The following is a 17,089-nucleotide window of genomic DNA, read 5'->3' as shown; positions in this document are numbered from 1 at the left end:
CTTTCCAAGTGAGATACTTTAACTCCACCGTTTTAAGTGGTTCAAACCAGTGTGACTTAAGGAAACTTAACACCACGTTCAGGTCCCAAGGTGCCACTGGAGGTACAAAAGGAGGCTGAATATGCAGCACTCCCTTCACAAAAGTCTGCACTTCTGGGAGAGAAGCCAATTCTTTCTGAAAGAGAATGGATAGGGCCGAAATCTGGACCTTAATGGAGCCTAATTTTAGGCCCAAATTCACTCCAGTCTGTAGGAAGTGAAGGAAACGGCCCAGATGGAATTCTTCCGTAGGAGCATTCCTGGCCTCACACCAAGAAACATACTTCTGCCATATACGGTGATAATGTTTAGCTGTCACGTCCTTCCTAGCCTTTATCAGAGTAGGAATGACCTCATCCGAAATTTCCTTTTCTGCTAGGATCCGGCGTTCAACCGCCATGCCGTCAAACGCAGCCGCGGTAAGTCTTGGAACAGACAGGGCCCCTGTTGTAACAGGTCCTGTCTTAGAGGAAGAGGCCACGGATCTTCTGTGAGCATTTCCTGCAGATCCGGATACCAGGCCCTTCGTGGCCAATCTGGAACAATGAGAATTGTCTGTACTCCTCTTTTTCTTATTATTCTCAACACCTTGGGGATGAGAGGAAGAGGATGAAACACATAGACCGACTGGAACACCCACGGTGTCATGAGGGCGTCCACTGCCACCGCCTGAGGGTCTCTTGACCTGGCGCAATACCTCTGTAGTTTTTTGTTGAGGCGGGACGCCATCATGTCTATCTGGGGCAGTCCCCACTGACTTGCAATCTGTGCGAAGACTTCCTGATGAAGTCCCCACTCTCCTGGATGTAGATCGTGTCTGCTGAGGAAGTCTGCTTCCCAGTTGTCCACTCCCGGAATGAACACTGCTGACAGTGCGCTTACATGATTTTCCACCCAGCAAAGAATCCTGGTGGCTTCCGCCATTGCCACTCTGCTCCTTGTGCCGCCTTGGCGGTTTACATGAGGCACTGCGGTGATGTTGTCTGACTGAATCAGAACCGGTAGGTCGCGAAGCAAAGTCTCCGCTTGACGAAGGGCGTTGTATATGGCCCTCAGCTCCAGGACGTTGATGTGAAGACAAGTCTCCTGGCTTGACCAAAGACCTTGGAAGTTTCTTCCCTGTGTGACTGCTCCCCAACCTCTGAGGCTCACATCTGTGGTTACCAGAACCCAGTCCTGAATGGCGAACCTGCGACCCTCTAGAAGGTGAGCACTCTGTAGCCACCACAGGAGAGACACCCTTGCCCTGGGGGACAGGGTGATCAACCGATGAATCTGTAGATGTGACCCGGACCACTTGTCCAGTAGGTCCCATTGGAAGGTCCTCGCATGGAACCTTCCGAAGGGAATGGCCTCGTAAGATGCCACCATCTTTCCCAGGACTCGAGTGCAGTGATGCACTGACACCTGTTTTGGCTTCAATAGGTCCCTGACCAGAGTCATGAGTTCCTGGCCCTTTTCTATCGGAAGATAAACCCTTTTCTGGTCCGTATCAGAATCATGCAAAAGAAGGGGGGTGAGTCAGTTATCTCCTTTGGCGCATAGGAAAGAAGGGGGGGGACAGGAGGGGCCTATGAAAACAATACAGATTGGTTCCCTCAGTGTACAGATTATGAGATTGAAGGGAATCGTTCGCGTACCCCCACTCACACTGTACAGGGATGAGATGTATCCATAAAGGTATCTTTCTTAAACGTGCACCAGGGTTTGTATGTATCTGGACCTTCTCTCAAAATGGCAATCAGAATTGTAGAGAAGAAGAAACGACAGATCGTACCCCAACTCACATTCCACGGAACTTGATGACTCCTATCAAGGTATCTTTAAAATATTCAATGTAGATCTATGGTGTAGCTTCTCAGAAAGACGATAGTCTCATAGAATTTGTAAAAAAAAAGGAACACACAATGTGTAGTATTTCAAAATAACCACACTATGATATGAAATAACAAGAAGTATGGGTACCTACACCGTGATCATGTGGTGCACCAATATTAGGTTTGCTGGGTGCACTGTGAATCTGCCCTTAACAATGGTGGAAGAATAAAACCAAAACGTACCCCACACTCACACAAGAGAAAATGGGGTGACTCTCATCAGGGTATCTTTAAACCACCAAACACATCTAATAGGCGTACCCCAACTCACGAGTAGCGGTGTAGACCAATTCTTATCTGGGTTTCTTTATTGTCTTGATATCTTTCTTGGTCGTTAAAAAATTTAGGAGGCTCTTCTTATAGTATATAATCCATAAAAACAGTTTATTGTCTCCAAACAGAATTCTATCAAACTGATAGAATAGGTGCAAAGTCCATAAATATCAAAAAATAACAGTATTTTCAGAAACCTTCCCACAAGTCATACATTGGTTGATACCGAGATTGATTTACCGACCAAGTTTTAAACAAAAATACATCCAACAAGAATAAAAAAAAAATAAAAATGTAAAAAAAATTGTTTCAAAATCACAATATGTCCAAAAAGTCCTTCAGTGTGATCTATTGAAAGAAATTGATGGCTACTCACACAGTGATATGTCGACGCGTTTCGGTCCTGGGACCTTCCTCAAGACATGACCAACTGTGTGGGGAGCCAGATATTTATGATATGAGTAGCCAATTGTACGTTGACAGGAAATTGATGTACAGGAAGTGACATCATCCTGTAGTTTAGTGTTCCAAATAGATCAATCTTTCCTTGTACTCCAAATTATAATGCCATTCGACCCCTTAGTCTGCTGGCATAAACCAATAATTTTCTAGGTTTTGGAGTATGTAGTTAAAAAATGTCTTATGCACGGAATGATTATATCCGTACATTTTAACTCACTTCCGGTCCCGCAATGCTTTATGGGAAATGTAGTTCCATAAATCATAACGGTCTCGCTTTCTTAACTTATGCAGATGCCAGAAAACTATAAAGTTTGGTCGTTCACCTTATCTTTAATGTTATTCGATAATGTACCTCAGGCATTAAACTAACTTTAAAACTGTAAATCCTCACGCTAAAGCGATATGTCACTTCCGGGAGCAGAGGGATTTATGGGAAATGTAGTTAATTTCGTCAAAAACGACTCATGATTTTACATTCGTCGATACACTTGATTCTAAACTCAAAATGATTTAATATGTCCTACTCGTCAAGTGACACAAACCGGGACATTGCAGATACTTAGTAATGGGGAGTTTCAAGTATTTTATGTACGGAGAATTTTTCTCCGTCCATTGCGGCTCACTTCCGGTAACGCAGTGGTTTCTGGGAAGTGTAGTTGAACTACCGTGGTGGTCTCACTATCCGAACTTGTACGAATGCCACAAAACTCTAAAAGGGGGAGCATATTAATGTTAGTTATTTGCCTAATGTTCGAAGGTATATATAAGAAAGTAATCTGACTTTATAACTCTGGTCCCTCTCACCAGACCGATACGTTACTTCCGGGAGCGGAGGGGTATTATGGGAAATGTAGTTGATAAATAAACGACATTCAAAAAAAACGACATTAAAGAAATATTGCTTCAATAGATCATTCTAAACTTAAAATGTCCTCACAGTCAATTCCAAAGGTCTCTTGTGTGTTTTTCTCATTACATCCTTTTAAACCATCAAAGACCACATAAATTGATGCTTGCGCAGTCGCCCTCGGTATGTGTCGGGATATGTAGTCCAGTGACTCATCCTTCTTTTGTATGCCCGACATATCGCCAGCTGTCATAGCGTTGTCGTATCATGTATAGATCAGAATCTTCATATGGATAGATGAGTGTCATAAGATCTGTATTTTTTTCATGGTATTAGAGAAATATTCAGACAGGATCCTCCATACTTCAATTATATGATCGATCAGGCGGATCAGATCCCGTTTGACGATTGATCGAATGTATGTTGACGTGACCGGACATGTGAAAAAAATGAATAAAAACAAATTATATAAAAAAATAAACATATGATAAAGAATAATATATACAGAGCACCCTGGTATGTAGTGCATCAGCAGCATCCACATCATACCCCAGAGTCCTATCTAAAGGATTCTACAGATGTCTAAATTGTACTGGTTGCAGAAACAGTAAAGGTGATAATAAAATTGTTGAAGTCTGTATCAACAATCAAATTATTAAGATCACCGACTTCATCACATGCGACACCAAAAATGTGGTTTATGCAATCAGTTGTAGTTGTGGTTTATTTTATATTGGACGGACGTCCCGCCCTTTGAAAGTCAGGATTGGAGAACACATTAGGAACGTTAGGAACGGTTTGAGCACACATGCTCTTTCTGCACATTTTAAAGACCAACACAGTTGTTCCCCTACAGAAATCACGGGTTTTTATGGGATTAAACATATAAAATCAAGCTTAAGGAATAAAGATACAGCCACCACACTAGCAAAAGCGGAAATGAGACTAATCTATCAATGTAAGACTTTGTTACCAGGAGGTCTCAATTCGGACTTTGAATTAAAGTGGTTTCTATGAACAAACACACCACTTTAATACTTTTGCTCTGTATATATTATTCTTTATCATATGTTTATTTTTTTATATAATTTGTTTTTATTCATTTTTTTCACATGTCCGGTCACGTCAACATACATTCGATCAATCGTCAAACGGGATCTGATCCGCCTGATCGATCATATAATTGAAGTATGGAGGATCCTGTCTGAATATTTCTCTAATACCATGAAAAAAATACAGATCTTATGACACTCATCTATCCATATGAAGATTCTGATCTATACATGATACGACAACGCTATGACAGCTGGCGATATGTCGGGCATACAAAAGAAGGATGAGTCACTGGACTACATATCCCGACACATACCGAGGGCGACTGCGCAAGCATCAATTTATGTGGTCTTTGATGGTTTAAAAGGATGTAATGAGAAAAACACACAAGAGACCTTTGGAATTGACTGTGAGGACATTTTAAGTTTAGAATGATCTATTGAAGCAATATTTCTTTAATGTCGTTTTTTTGAATGTCGTTTATTTATCAACTACATTTCCCATAATACCCCTCCGCTCCCGGAAGTAACGTATCGGTCTGGTGAGAGGGACCAGAGTTATAAAGTCAGATTACTTTCTTATATATACCTTCGAACATTAGGCAAATAACTAACATTAATATGCTCCCCCTTTTAGAGTTTTGTGGCATTCGTACAAGTTCGGATAGTGAGACCACCACGGTAGTTCAACTACACTTCCCAGAAACCACTGCGTTACCGGAAGTGAGCCGCAATGGACGGAGAAAAATTCTCCGTACATAAAATACTTGAAACTCCCCATTACTAAGTATCTGCAATGTCCCGGTTTGTGTCACTTGACGAGTAGGACATATTAAATCATTTTGAGTTTAGAATCAAGTGTATCGACGAATGTAAAATCATGAGTCGTTTTTGACGAAATTAACTACATTTCCCATAAATCCCTCTGCTCCCGGAAGTGACATATCGCTTTAGCGTGAGGATTTACAGTTTTAAAGTTAGTTTAATGCCTGAGGTACATTATCGAATAACATTAAAGATAAGGTGAACGACCAAACTTTATAGTTTTCTGGCATCTGCATAAGTTAAGAAAGCGAGACCGTTATGATTTATGGAACTACATTTCCCATAAAGCATTGCGGGACCGGAAGTGAGTTAAAATGTACGGATATAATCATTCCGTGCATAAGACATTTTTTAACTACATACTCCAAAACCTAGAAAATTATTGGTTTATGCCAGCAGACTAAGGGGTCGAATGGCATTATAATTTGGAGTACAAGGAAAGATTGATCTATTTGGAACACTAAACTACAGGATGATGTCACTTCCTGTACATCAATTTCCTGTCAACGTACAATTGGCTACTCATATCATAAATATCTGGCTCCCCACACAGTTGGTCATGTCTTGAGGAAGGTCCCAGGACCGAAACGCGTCGACATATCACTGTGTGAGTAGCCATCAATTTCTTTCAATAGATCACACTGAAGGACTTTTTGGACATATTGTGATTTTTAAACAATTTTTTTTACATTTTTATTTTTTTTTTATTCTTGTTGGATGTATTTTTGTTTAAAACTTGGTCGGTAAATCAATCTCGGTATCAACCAATGTATGACTTGTGGGAAGGTTTCTGAAAATACTGTTATTTTTTGATATTTATGGACTTTGCACCTATTCTATCAGTTTGATAGAATTCTGTTTGGAGACAATAAACTGTTTTTATGGATTATATACTATAAGAAGAGCCTCCTAAATTTTTTAACGACCAAGAAAGATATCAAGACAATAAAGAAACCCAGATAAGAATTGGTCTACACCGCTACTCGTGAGTTGGGGTACGCCTATTAGATGTGTTTGGTGGTTTAAAGATACCCTGATGAGAGTCACCCCATTTTCTCTTGTGTGAGTGTGGGGTACGTTTTGGTTTTATTCTTCCACCATTGTTAAGGGCAGATTCACAGTGCACCCAGCAAACCTAATATTGGTGCACCACATGATCACGGTGTAGGTACCCATACTTCTTGTTATTTCATATCATAGTGTGGTTATTTTGAAATACTACACATTGTGTGTTCCTTTTTTTTTACAAATTCTATGAGACTATCGTCTTTCTGAGAAGCTACACCATAGATCTACATTGAATATTTTAAAGATACCTTGATAGGAGTCATCAAGTTCCGTGGAATGTGAGTTGGGGTACGATCTGTCGTTTCTTCTTCTCTACAATTCTGATTGCCATTTTGAGAGAAGGTCCAGATACATACAAACCCTGGTGCACGTTTAAGAAAGATACCTTTATGGATACATCTCATCCCTGTACAGTGTGAGTGGGGGTACGCGAACGATTCCCTTCAATCTCATAATCTGTACACTGAGGGAACCAATCTGTATTGTTTTCATAGGCCCCTCCTGTCCCCCCCCTTCTTTCCTATGCGCCAAAGGAGATAACTGACTCACCCCCCTTCTTTTGCATACGTTGTTGGATATAGGTGATATCCTGTTTCGAGTCAGTCCGTTTTCCCCAGGCAGCATTTCCCTTGCGCCTTCTTTGTATTGGTTACAGGAACACCATTAATACACCGTATCAGAATCATGCCTAAGAAGGTCAAACGAGTCGTAGGAACTAACTGTGACTTCGGGATATTGAGAATCCAGCCGTGTTGTTGTAACACCTTCAGTGAAAGTGACACGCTGTTCAACAACTGCTCTCGTGATCTCGCTTTTATGAGATCGTCCAAGTACGGGATAATTGTGACACCCTGCTTGCGCAGGAGCACCATAATTTCCGCCATTACCTTGGTAAAAATCCTCGGGGCCGTGGAAAGCCCAAAGGGCAACGTCTGAAATTGGTAATTACAATCCTGTACCGCAAATCTCAGGAACGCCTGATGAGGTGGATATATGGGAACAAGAAGGTATGCATCCTTTATGTCCAGGGTTACATAAAATCCCTCCCTTCTAGGCTGGCGATGACCGCTCTGAACGATTCCATCTTGAACTTGAACCTTTTCAAGTATAGGTTCAAGGATTTTAAATTTAAAATGGGTCTGACCGAACCGTCTGGTTTCAGGACTACAAATAGGGTTGAGTAATACCCCCTCCCTTGTTGAAGCAGGGGAACTTTGACCACCACCTGTTGAAGACACAATTTGTGAATTGCATTTAAAACTATCTCCCTTTCTGGTGGAGAAGCTGGTAGGGCCGATTTGAAAAACCGGCAAGGAGGCACCTCTTCGAATTCCAGCTTGAAACCCTGGGAAACAATTTCTATTGCCCAGGGATCCACCTGTGAGTGAACCCAGATGTGGCTGAAAAGTCGAAGACGTGCCTCCACTGGGGCGGACTCCCTCAGCGGAGCCCCAGCGTCATGCGGTGGATTTTGTAGAGGCCGGGGAGGACTTCTGCTCCTGGGAACTAGCTGTGGTTGGCAGCTTTTTTCCTCTGCCCTTACCTCTGGCAAGAAAGGACGATTCTCGTACTCTCTTGTTTTTATTTGACCGAAAGTACTGCATTTGATAATGTGGCGCTTTCTTAGGCTGTGAGGGAATATAAGGCAAAAAATTTGATTTACCTGCCGTAGCTGTGGAGACCAGGTCCGAGAGACCTTCCCCAAACAATTCCTCACCCTTGTAAGGTAAAACCTCCATATGCCTCTTTGAGTCGGCATCACCTGCCCATTGCCGGGTGCATAGGACTCGTCTAGCAGAAATCGACATAGCGTTGACTCTAGAACCCAGTAGGCCAATGTCTCTTTGAGCATCTCTCATATATAAGACAGCATCTTTAATATGACCAAGGGTCAATACAATGGTATCCTTATCCAGGGTATCCAATTCCGCCGACAAGGTATCTCTCCACGCTGCTACAGCGATACAAACCCAAGCTGACGGTATCGCCGGTCTGAGTAAGGTACCACAGTGAGTGTAAATGGACTTTAAGGTAGCCTCCTGCTTGCGATCAGCAGGATCCCTGAGGGTAGCCGTATCTTGGGATGGCAGAGCTACCTTTTTGGATAAGCGTGTCGACGCTTTGTCCACACTTGGGGAGGATTCCCGCCGTATCCTGTCCTTAGCCGGGAAAGGATACGCCATAAGAATCCTTTTGGGAATCTACAGTTTCTTGTCTGGAGATTCCCACGCCTTTTCAAATAACTCGTTCAGCTCGTGAGAAGGGGTAAAGGTTACCTCAGGTTTCTTTTCCTTATACATGTGTACCCTCGTGTGATATGCAAAACATCCTTTATTGCAATAATCATATATTGAATACTTTTAGCCAATTTTGGCTGTAACTTTGCATCATCGTAGTCGACACTGGAGTCAGTATCCGTGTCGGTATTAGTGTCTACTATTTGGGATAGTGGGCGCTTTTGAGACCCCGAGGGTCCCTGCGACATAGGGGCAGGCAGTGTCTGACTCTCTGCATAATTCCTGGACTCAGCTTTGTCCAACCTTTTGTGCAATAAATTCACATTAGCACTTAAAACATTCCACATATCCACCCAGTCAGGTGTCGGTGTTGCCAACGGAGACACCACATTCATTTGCTCCACCTCCTCGCTAGGAAAGCCTTCTACCTCAGACATGCCGACACACGCGTAGCGACACACCACACACTCAGGGAAACCTCTTATCTGAAGACAGTTCCCCCACAAGGCCCTTTGGAGAGACAGAGGGGGAGATGTACTAAGCTTGAAAAGTGATAAATATCACTGTGATAAAGCACCAGCCAATCGGCTCCTAACTGCCATGTTACAGGCTGTGTTTGAAAAATGACAGTTAGGAGCCGATTGGCTGGTACTTTATCACTGTGATATTTATCACTTTTCAGGCTTAGTACATCTGGCCCAGAGAGAGAGTATGCCAGCACACACCCAGCGTTAATGACCCTGTAAAAAACACATTATATGTTTACCCAGGTAGCGCTGTAATTATCTATTTGCGCCAAATTATGTGCCCCCCCCCCCTTTTTTTAAAACCCTCTTTCACCGTGGTAAGCAGGGGAGAGTCCGGGGAGCTTCCTCTCAGCGGTGTGCTGTGGAGAAAATGGCGCTGGTGAGTGCTGAGGAACAAGCTCCGCCCCCTCAGCGGCGGGCTTCGGTCCCGCTGAAAAATTCAAAAACTGGCGGGGGATCTCTTTTATATACAGTGCCCAGCCTGTATATATGCTTATTGCCAGATTTTGAGGTCCTTATTGCTGCCCAGGGCGCCCCCCCTGCGCCCTGCACCCTTACAGTGACTGCCGTGTGTGTGTGCTGTGTGGGAGCAATGGCGCACAGCATTACCGCTGTGCGTTACCTCAGTGAAGATCTGAAGTCTTCTGCCGCCTCTGAAGTCTTCGATCTTCACATACTCACCCGGCTTCTATCTTCTGGCTCTGCGAGGAGGACGGCGGCGCGGCTCTGAGACGAACTGCGGGGTGAGACCTGCGTTCCGTTCCTTCTGGAGCTAATGGTGTCCAGTAGCCTAAGAAACAGAGCCTGACATTAAAGTAGGTCTGTTTCTCTCTCCTCAGTACCTCGCTGCAGGGAGTCTGTTGCCAGCAGGCTCCCTGAAAATAAAAAACCTAACAAAATACTTTCTTTTCAGGAAACTCAGGAGAGCTCCCTGTAATGCACCCAGTCTCCTCTGGGCACAGTAATAAACTGAGGTCTGGAGGAGGGGCGTAGAGGGAGGAGCCAGTGCACACCCATACCTAAAGTTCTTTCTTAGTGCCCATGTCTCCTGCGGAGCCCGTCTATCCCCATGGTCCTTACGGAGTCCCCAGCATCCTCTAGGACGTAAGAGAAATACGTATTAAAGTATATCTTGTGAAAATCCTATATAATTATAAAACCTGACGCACCAAGCCCCCTCAGGTTATAGAATATAGGGATAGCAAGTTGAGTGAGAGACACGAAATGGAAACCACTCAGCAAGCTAATGCACACACATATAGTCACAGTTATACAATGCAGAGGTTATTACTAACAATAATACTGCATTGGACCAGCTTATATATAGCTATGTAGTCAATAGATATAACACTGCACAGTAAGAACTGGATGTATATCACAGGGTACTTGTAGCAGAGAACCCTGACTAAATGCACTTTCTTAACTAACACTGTCTAATTGACATGTAGAATACTTAAGTGTCATGTAAAGTCACAGCGCTGACAACCAGGCGGCTTTATACGGGAGGATTTGCCCAAGAAGTCCCAGGAACAGTGTAGCTGAGAGAAATGGCGCCCAAACACTGACAGGGAGTGAGGGAGAGACAGATATGCAGCTCCAGGGCGGGAACATTTGCTGGAAATGGCGCCCTGGGGCAGTGGCTCCAGGTCTAAGCCTTATCCCCTCTGCTGGCAAAACCACCAGGTACTGCGGGCTACACACAAAAAGGTTTTAAGGGAAAACCTGACCTGCACCCATGCCCTGGTGATCTAGTGGGATCGCCTGTACTGCCACAGTGTCCACCGCCAGAGCGCGCGGCCTGCCCCCCACCGACCTCGCCGGATCGCGATAAAGTACGGGTACCGCGAACGGGACCCACTCCCCGCCTCCCGAAGCGCGGCCACACGATCCCGGAGAGCCCCCGTCGTGTGTGCCTGACCAGAAGAAAACCGGAGCCTCCTGCTGTAGGTACCCGGCAACCAGGGCGCGGGAGTGTACAGCGCCGCTGGGGAGAGATGGAGCTGCAGCAGTGAATGTCACTAGACATGTACACACTGCTACAGCCCTTGAAGTCTTCACTTTTCTTCTCAAAAAAGCTCTTCTTAGGGCTGCTCAGAGCAGCCCCTCTGTTATGTGCCTGCTATCTGCGGCACCAACTACAAAACTGAGCTCCTGTGCAGGGAGGCGGGGTTATAGAGGAGGCGGCACTATGCATCTTGGGAACAGTCAAAGCTTTTGAGCCTGTTGGTGCCTCGGATCAAGATCCTACTCTACACCCCTATGTCTATCCTTGTGGAGCCCAGTGTACTCCGCAGCAGAAAATAAATAGTTACATTCTCTGTTACAGACACCCAGACTCTGGACTTATGGACATTTCCACAACAGATGGCAGAAAGCTCACCCTACCTCCCACCCACATCGCATGTACGGCAGGTAATGCCTGCTATCCCGGGGAATGCCAGCATTCAGGCACAAGTTGGACAGGACCTGTATAAGTATTTGTAAGGTAGCTAAGTTGGCACAATGATTTTACAGGAACCAGGCTGTGCTAGCTACAGGGAGGTAAGTTATTCCATGTATGCACTTTTGAGTGCATCCAGCATGGGAAATACATTTAAAGGAACCTATTCTTTCATGTTCTACAGATAACTGGTCTGCGCACACTATGGGCGATGCTGAAAGGGGTCTGTGGAACCGTTGTCAGAAACGGGTGTAGTACGGCTGATCGGCGGTCAGGAGACCGCCGGTCAGCTTACCAACGCCGGGATCCCGGCAGCATACAGACGCCGGGATCCCGGCGGGGAGGGGCGAGTGCAGCAAGCCCCTTGCGGGTTCGCTGCGCTCGCCACGCTGCGGGCTCAGTGGCGACCGCCCACTCTATGGGTGTCGTGGACACCCACGAGTGGAAATAGTCCCTGTTGGTCGGCATGCCGACCATCGGGATAGTGAGCCGTCGGGATGGTGGGGTAGGTCATGTGACTGTCGGTCAGCTGACCGCCGGTCACATGAATACCACCCGTCAGAAACACTACACTGATTCTAACCTCTGATTAGTCTTTAAGGGGAATATTTTGCATCTTCAAGAAGCGAGTTGCCTCCCTATAAGGAAGTTTTATCCAAGCCTGATACGCACATCGGGGGTAATTCCAAGTTGATCGCAGCAGGAACTTTTTAAGCAGTTGGGCAAAACCATGTGCACTGCAGGGGAGGCAGATTTAACATGTGCAGAGAGAGTTAGATTTGGGTGGGGTGAGTTCAATCTGCAATCTAAATTGCAGTGTAAAAATAAAGCAGCCAGTATTTACCCTGCACAGAAACAAAATAACCCACCCAAATCTAACTCTCTCTGCAAATGTTATATCTGCCCCCCCCCTGCAGTGCACATGGTTTTGCCCAACTGCTAAAAATTTTCCTGCTGCGATCAACTTGGAATTACCCCCATCATCTCTAGTCGCCACAGGCCAGCAGGCTTAGAAGCTTAGTACTGCTGGGGAGAGAGACAACGCCATTGATTCCTGCCGCTGTACTGTGAATAGGTACTATGCCCACCCACGGGCCCCCATGCTCATCATAGGGTCAAGCACGCATGTTAGAGGAGACCTCACAGAACCTTCCCCAAAGCTGAATTTGCACATCATTCCCACAGAAACTCCCAGAGTCAAATATGCTGTAGCGGCAGCTAGTGAGACCGCTATGGCTCCCTCCTCACCCTCATGCTGTACCTGGATATGGGTGTCTAGCTTCCCCGGGTTACTATTAGCAGAAACAGCCAACACGCGCCCGTCTGTCTTATCTGGTTGTGGTTTCAGCAATGATGCTTTTGAGGCGTGAAGCCAAGGTGTTGGCCTGTGTCTGATTATCAGTTGTTAGCAGCATTGAAGGAAAGTAGTATTATGGAGGTAATGGGATCCTTCCCCAGTTTACTACAATAATTAGTGCCAAAAACATTTTCCCACGCTTGGGCAAAGCGCTCACATTTCGGATATAAAGAAAGATTAGCGCTTTTGTGTGATTCAAGTGGAAGCCAATTAGGTCTCAGGAAAGAAGCTTATGGCTAAATCTGGAATAGTATCGAAATACCAACGGTTGGGATCCTGGAGGTCAAAATGCCAACAGATCCCAGTAAGTATTCTAGGCCTAACACTAACCGTCCCCTCCCGCAGCCTAACCTTACCCATCCCCTCCCGCAGCCTAACCTTACCCGTCCCCTCCCGCAGCCTAACCTTACCCGTCCCCTCCCGCAGCCTAACCTTACCCGTCCCCTCCCGCAGCCTAACCTTACCCGTCCCCTCCCGCAGCCTAACCTTACCCGTCCCCTCCCTAACCTTACCCGTCCCCTCCCGCAGCCTAACCTTTCCCGTCCCCTCCCGCAGCCTAACCTTACCCGTACATGTACAGTTATTATCACACTCAGGGGCAGATGTATTAACCTGGAGAAGGCATAGGGAAGTGATAAACCAGTGATAAATGCAAGGTGATACACGCACCAACCAATCAGCTCCAATATGTAAATTAACAGTTAGGAGCTGATTGGCTGGTGCGTTATCACCTTGCATTTTTCACTGATTTATCACTTCCTTATGCCATCTCCAGGTTAATACATCTGCCCCCCAGTTATTGTCACACTCTGCATTATTTGTGAACTGGGCTCAAAAACACTCATTTTTATCATAGGGAATGAGAAGTATTTTGTGCAGTCTATTATAAATCAACACTGTAACATCACTAGTGTTCTCCATTTGTGGGATAGAAACTTTACACATATTGCAATTATCACCATTAGTGTACAAGGCTGGGGAATGCAATATATACACTGTAACGTGGGACTGGAGAGTGTACTCACAGCCGTGTCATGCTGCCCCGCTGCCAGTAGGAGGAGATCTTCAGCCTTTGCTCCAGTAGCACCTGCAAGATCCTTCTGCTGGTCCTCACTGAGATAGTTTCTTAGGAGAGACTTCCAGGATCCGTCTGGTCTCACAACCACCGCAATTACTTCCTGCAATAAAAATCCTATTATTCATCTATTGTCATCACTTGTGTATATTAATAATAATAATAATAATAATAATAATAAGTGAGTTTGGAGGATGCGGTTATAATCAGTGAGATATGGTGTCATTCCCTCAGTGTACATTGTCCATCCCCTGAATTATTACCAATATCTGTCACCAGTGATTGTAGTGACATGTATAAATGCACTCCGCCTATGGCTACATATGGGCAAGGAACCCTTTGGTGATCTGTAAAATCATTAGAACATGACAGTAATTAGCAGCATATTATCCCATGACTCATATATGTTTCCAGTGGATGACAGCATGCCTGACCGAGCACTAAGGGACATGGAGACGAGCAGCAGCTGATGTGTCAGGGCTACACTGTCCATATTGCTGCATATACTCTCAGCCAGATTCACTTTGAATATCATGCACCAAAAGTTGGTATTCAGTAATAAAAAAACCAACAAAGCAGAAATCCCACTGTAATACCTCATCTACTGGAAACCGCCACACTGTAATACCTCATCTACTGGACAACCGCCACACTAATACCTCATCTACAGGAGACCCGTCACACTGTAATACTTAATCTACTGTACAACCGCCACACTGTAATACCTCATCTACTGGACAACCACCACACTGCAATACCTCATCTACTGGACAACTGCCACACTGTAATACCTCATCTACTGGACAACCGCCACACTGCAATACCTCATCTACTGGACAACCGCCACACTAATACCTCATCTACAGGAGAACCGTCACACTGTAATACATCATCTACTGGACAACCGCCACACTGTAATACCTCATCTACTGGACAACCGCCACACTAATACCTCATCTACAGGAGAACCGTCACACTGTAATGCATCATCTACTGGACAACCACCACACTGTAATACCTCATCTACTGGACAACCGCCACACTGTAATACCTCCTCTACTGGACAACCACCACACTGTAATACCTCATCTACTGGACAACCGCCACACTGCAATACCTCATCTACTGGACAACTGCCACACTGTATTACCTCATCTACAGGAGAACCGTCACACTGTAATACCTCATCTACTGGACAACCGCCACACTGTAATACCTCATCTACTGGACAACTGCCACACTGTAATACCTCATCTACTGGACAACCGCCACACTGTAATACCTCATCTACTGGAGAACTGCCACACTGTATTACCTCATCTACAGGAGAACCGTCACACTGTAATACCTCATCTACTGGACAACCGCCACACTGTAATACCTCATCTACTGGACAACCGCAACACTGTAATACCTCATCTACTGGACAACCGCCACACTAATACCTCATCTACAGGAGAACCGTCACACTGCAATACCTCATCTACGGGAGAACCGTCACACTATAATACCTCATCTACATGACAACCGCCACACTGTAATACCTCATCTAATCCTCTTCGCTCTGCTAATGCACGCTAGCTCTCCTGCCAATGGATTACCTCCTCCCAGTCCTACTTACAAAGATTTTGTACGTGCTGCTCCCAATCTCTGGAATTCTCTACCTCTCCCTATCCGACTCTCCACCTCTCTACAAAACTTCAAACGGGCTCTCAAGACCCACTTCTTCACCAAACCCAGCTAACTCTCCTCCTAACCCTCATGTCTATGCTCACTGTCTACCTCTTCTGTTTCACCCCGGTCTGTTAGCCCCTCACCTTTTAGATTGTAAGCTCGCAAGAGCAGATACTTCTCCCCTCATGTGCATTTCCTTTTCTTACTTACTCTATCTTATACTCCATACTCCCTTTGATGGCACCTAACTCGGGTTTTCTATACCTGTCCTATATTGTCTTGAAATGTAAGTGCTGTTTTCTTGTTTGCTCATTGGATTATGTACTGTGTAATGGGCGCTGCGGATCCCTTGTAGCGCCACATAAATAAAGGATGATAATAATAATAATAATCTACGGGAGAACAGTCACACTGTAATACTTCATCTACGGGAGAACCGCCACACTGTAATACCTCATCTACAGGAGAAACATCACACTTTAATACCTCATCTATGGGAGAACAGTCACATTATAATACCTCATCTGCATGACAACCGCCACACTGTAATACCTCATCTATGGGAGAACCGTCACACTGTAATACCTCATCTACTTGACAACCGTCACACTGTAACACCGTCACACTGTAATACCTCATCTACGGGAGAACCGCCACATTGTAATACCTCATCTATGGGAGAACAGCCACACTGTAATACCTCATCTACGGGAGAACCGTCACATTGTAATACCTCACCTAGTGACAAACGTCACACTGTAACACACTCATATACCCAATTTACGGGACAACCGTTACAATGTAAGACCTCATCTACTGGACAACCACAACACTGTAATAACTCATCTACAGGAGAACCTGCCACACTGAAATACCTCATCTATGGAAGAACCGCCACACTGAAATACCTCATCTATGGAAGAACCACCACACTAATACCTCATCTACGGAAGAACCACCACACTGTAATACCTCATCTACGGGGGAACCACCACACTGTAATACCTCATCTACGGATGAGCCGTCACACTGTAATACCTAATTTATGGGACAACCGTCACACAGTGATACCTCATCTACATAAAGGCCATCACACTGTAATGACTCACCTACAGGACTACCCTTAAAAATTGCACGGTTATTACTAGGATTTACTGGAACTCAGTTTATGTTTGAGCTCTGTAACAAATTACCAGAATTTTTCATAACACAACCTCCTGCCCTCCTCTGTCTATACTGCACCTGCTTATACTGGTCCCAGATCATATCCAGCATTACATCCAGTGCTTTACCAGTAAGATACTTCTGAAAGGTTGGAAGACAAGAATATATCAGG

The 17,089-nt window shown here is 44.9% G+C and overlaps 1 protein-coding gene across 6 annotated transcripts in view; it reads right to left on the bottom strand.

Annotated features, from left to right (window-relative positions):
• Positions 1–17,089, bottom strand: part of DARS2 (aspartyl-tRNA synthetase 2, mitochondrial) — a 204,192-nt gene that overhangs the window by 58,658 nt on the left and 128,445 nt on the right. For all 6 annotated transcript variants that reach the window (XM_063939673.1, XM_063939677.1, XM_063939676.1 and 3 more), the window contains 2 exons: positions 16,996–17,058; positions 14,030–14,182 (listed from right to left, as the gene is read on the bottom strand). In XM_063939673.1, the coding sequence (XP_063795743.1) occupies positions 14,030–14,182; positions 16,996–17,058 (216 nt within the window). The remainder of the gene's footprint in view (positions 1–14,029; positions 14,183–16,995; positions 17,059–17,089) is intronic.

This window comes from Pseudophryne corroboree, chromosome 9, assembly GCF_028390025.1.
Source record: "Pseudophryne corroboree isolate aPseCor3 chromosome 9, aPseCor3.hap2, whole genome shotgun sequence".
In the NCBI taxonomy this organism is placed as follows: domain Eukaryota; kingdom Metazoa; phylum Chordata; class Amphibia; order Anura; family Myobatrachidae; genus Pseudophryne; species Pseudophryne corroboree.
This window is presented reverse-complemented; position numbering and strand designations above follow the sequence as displayed.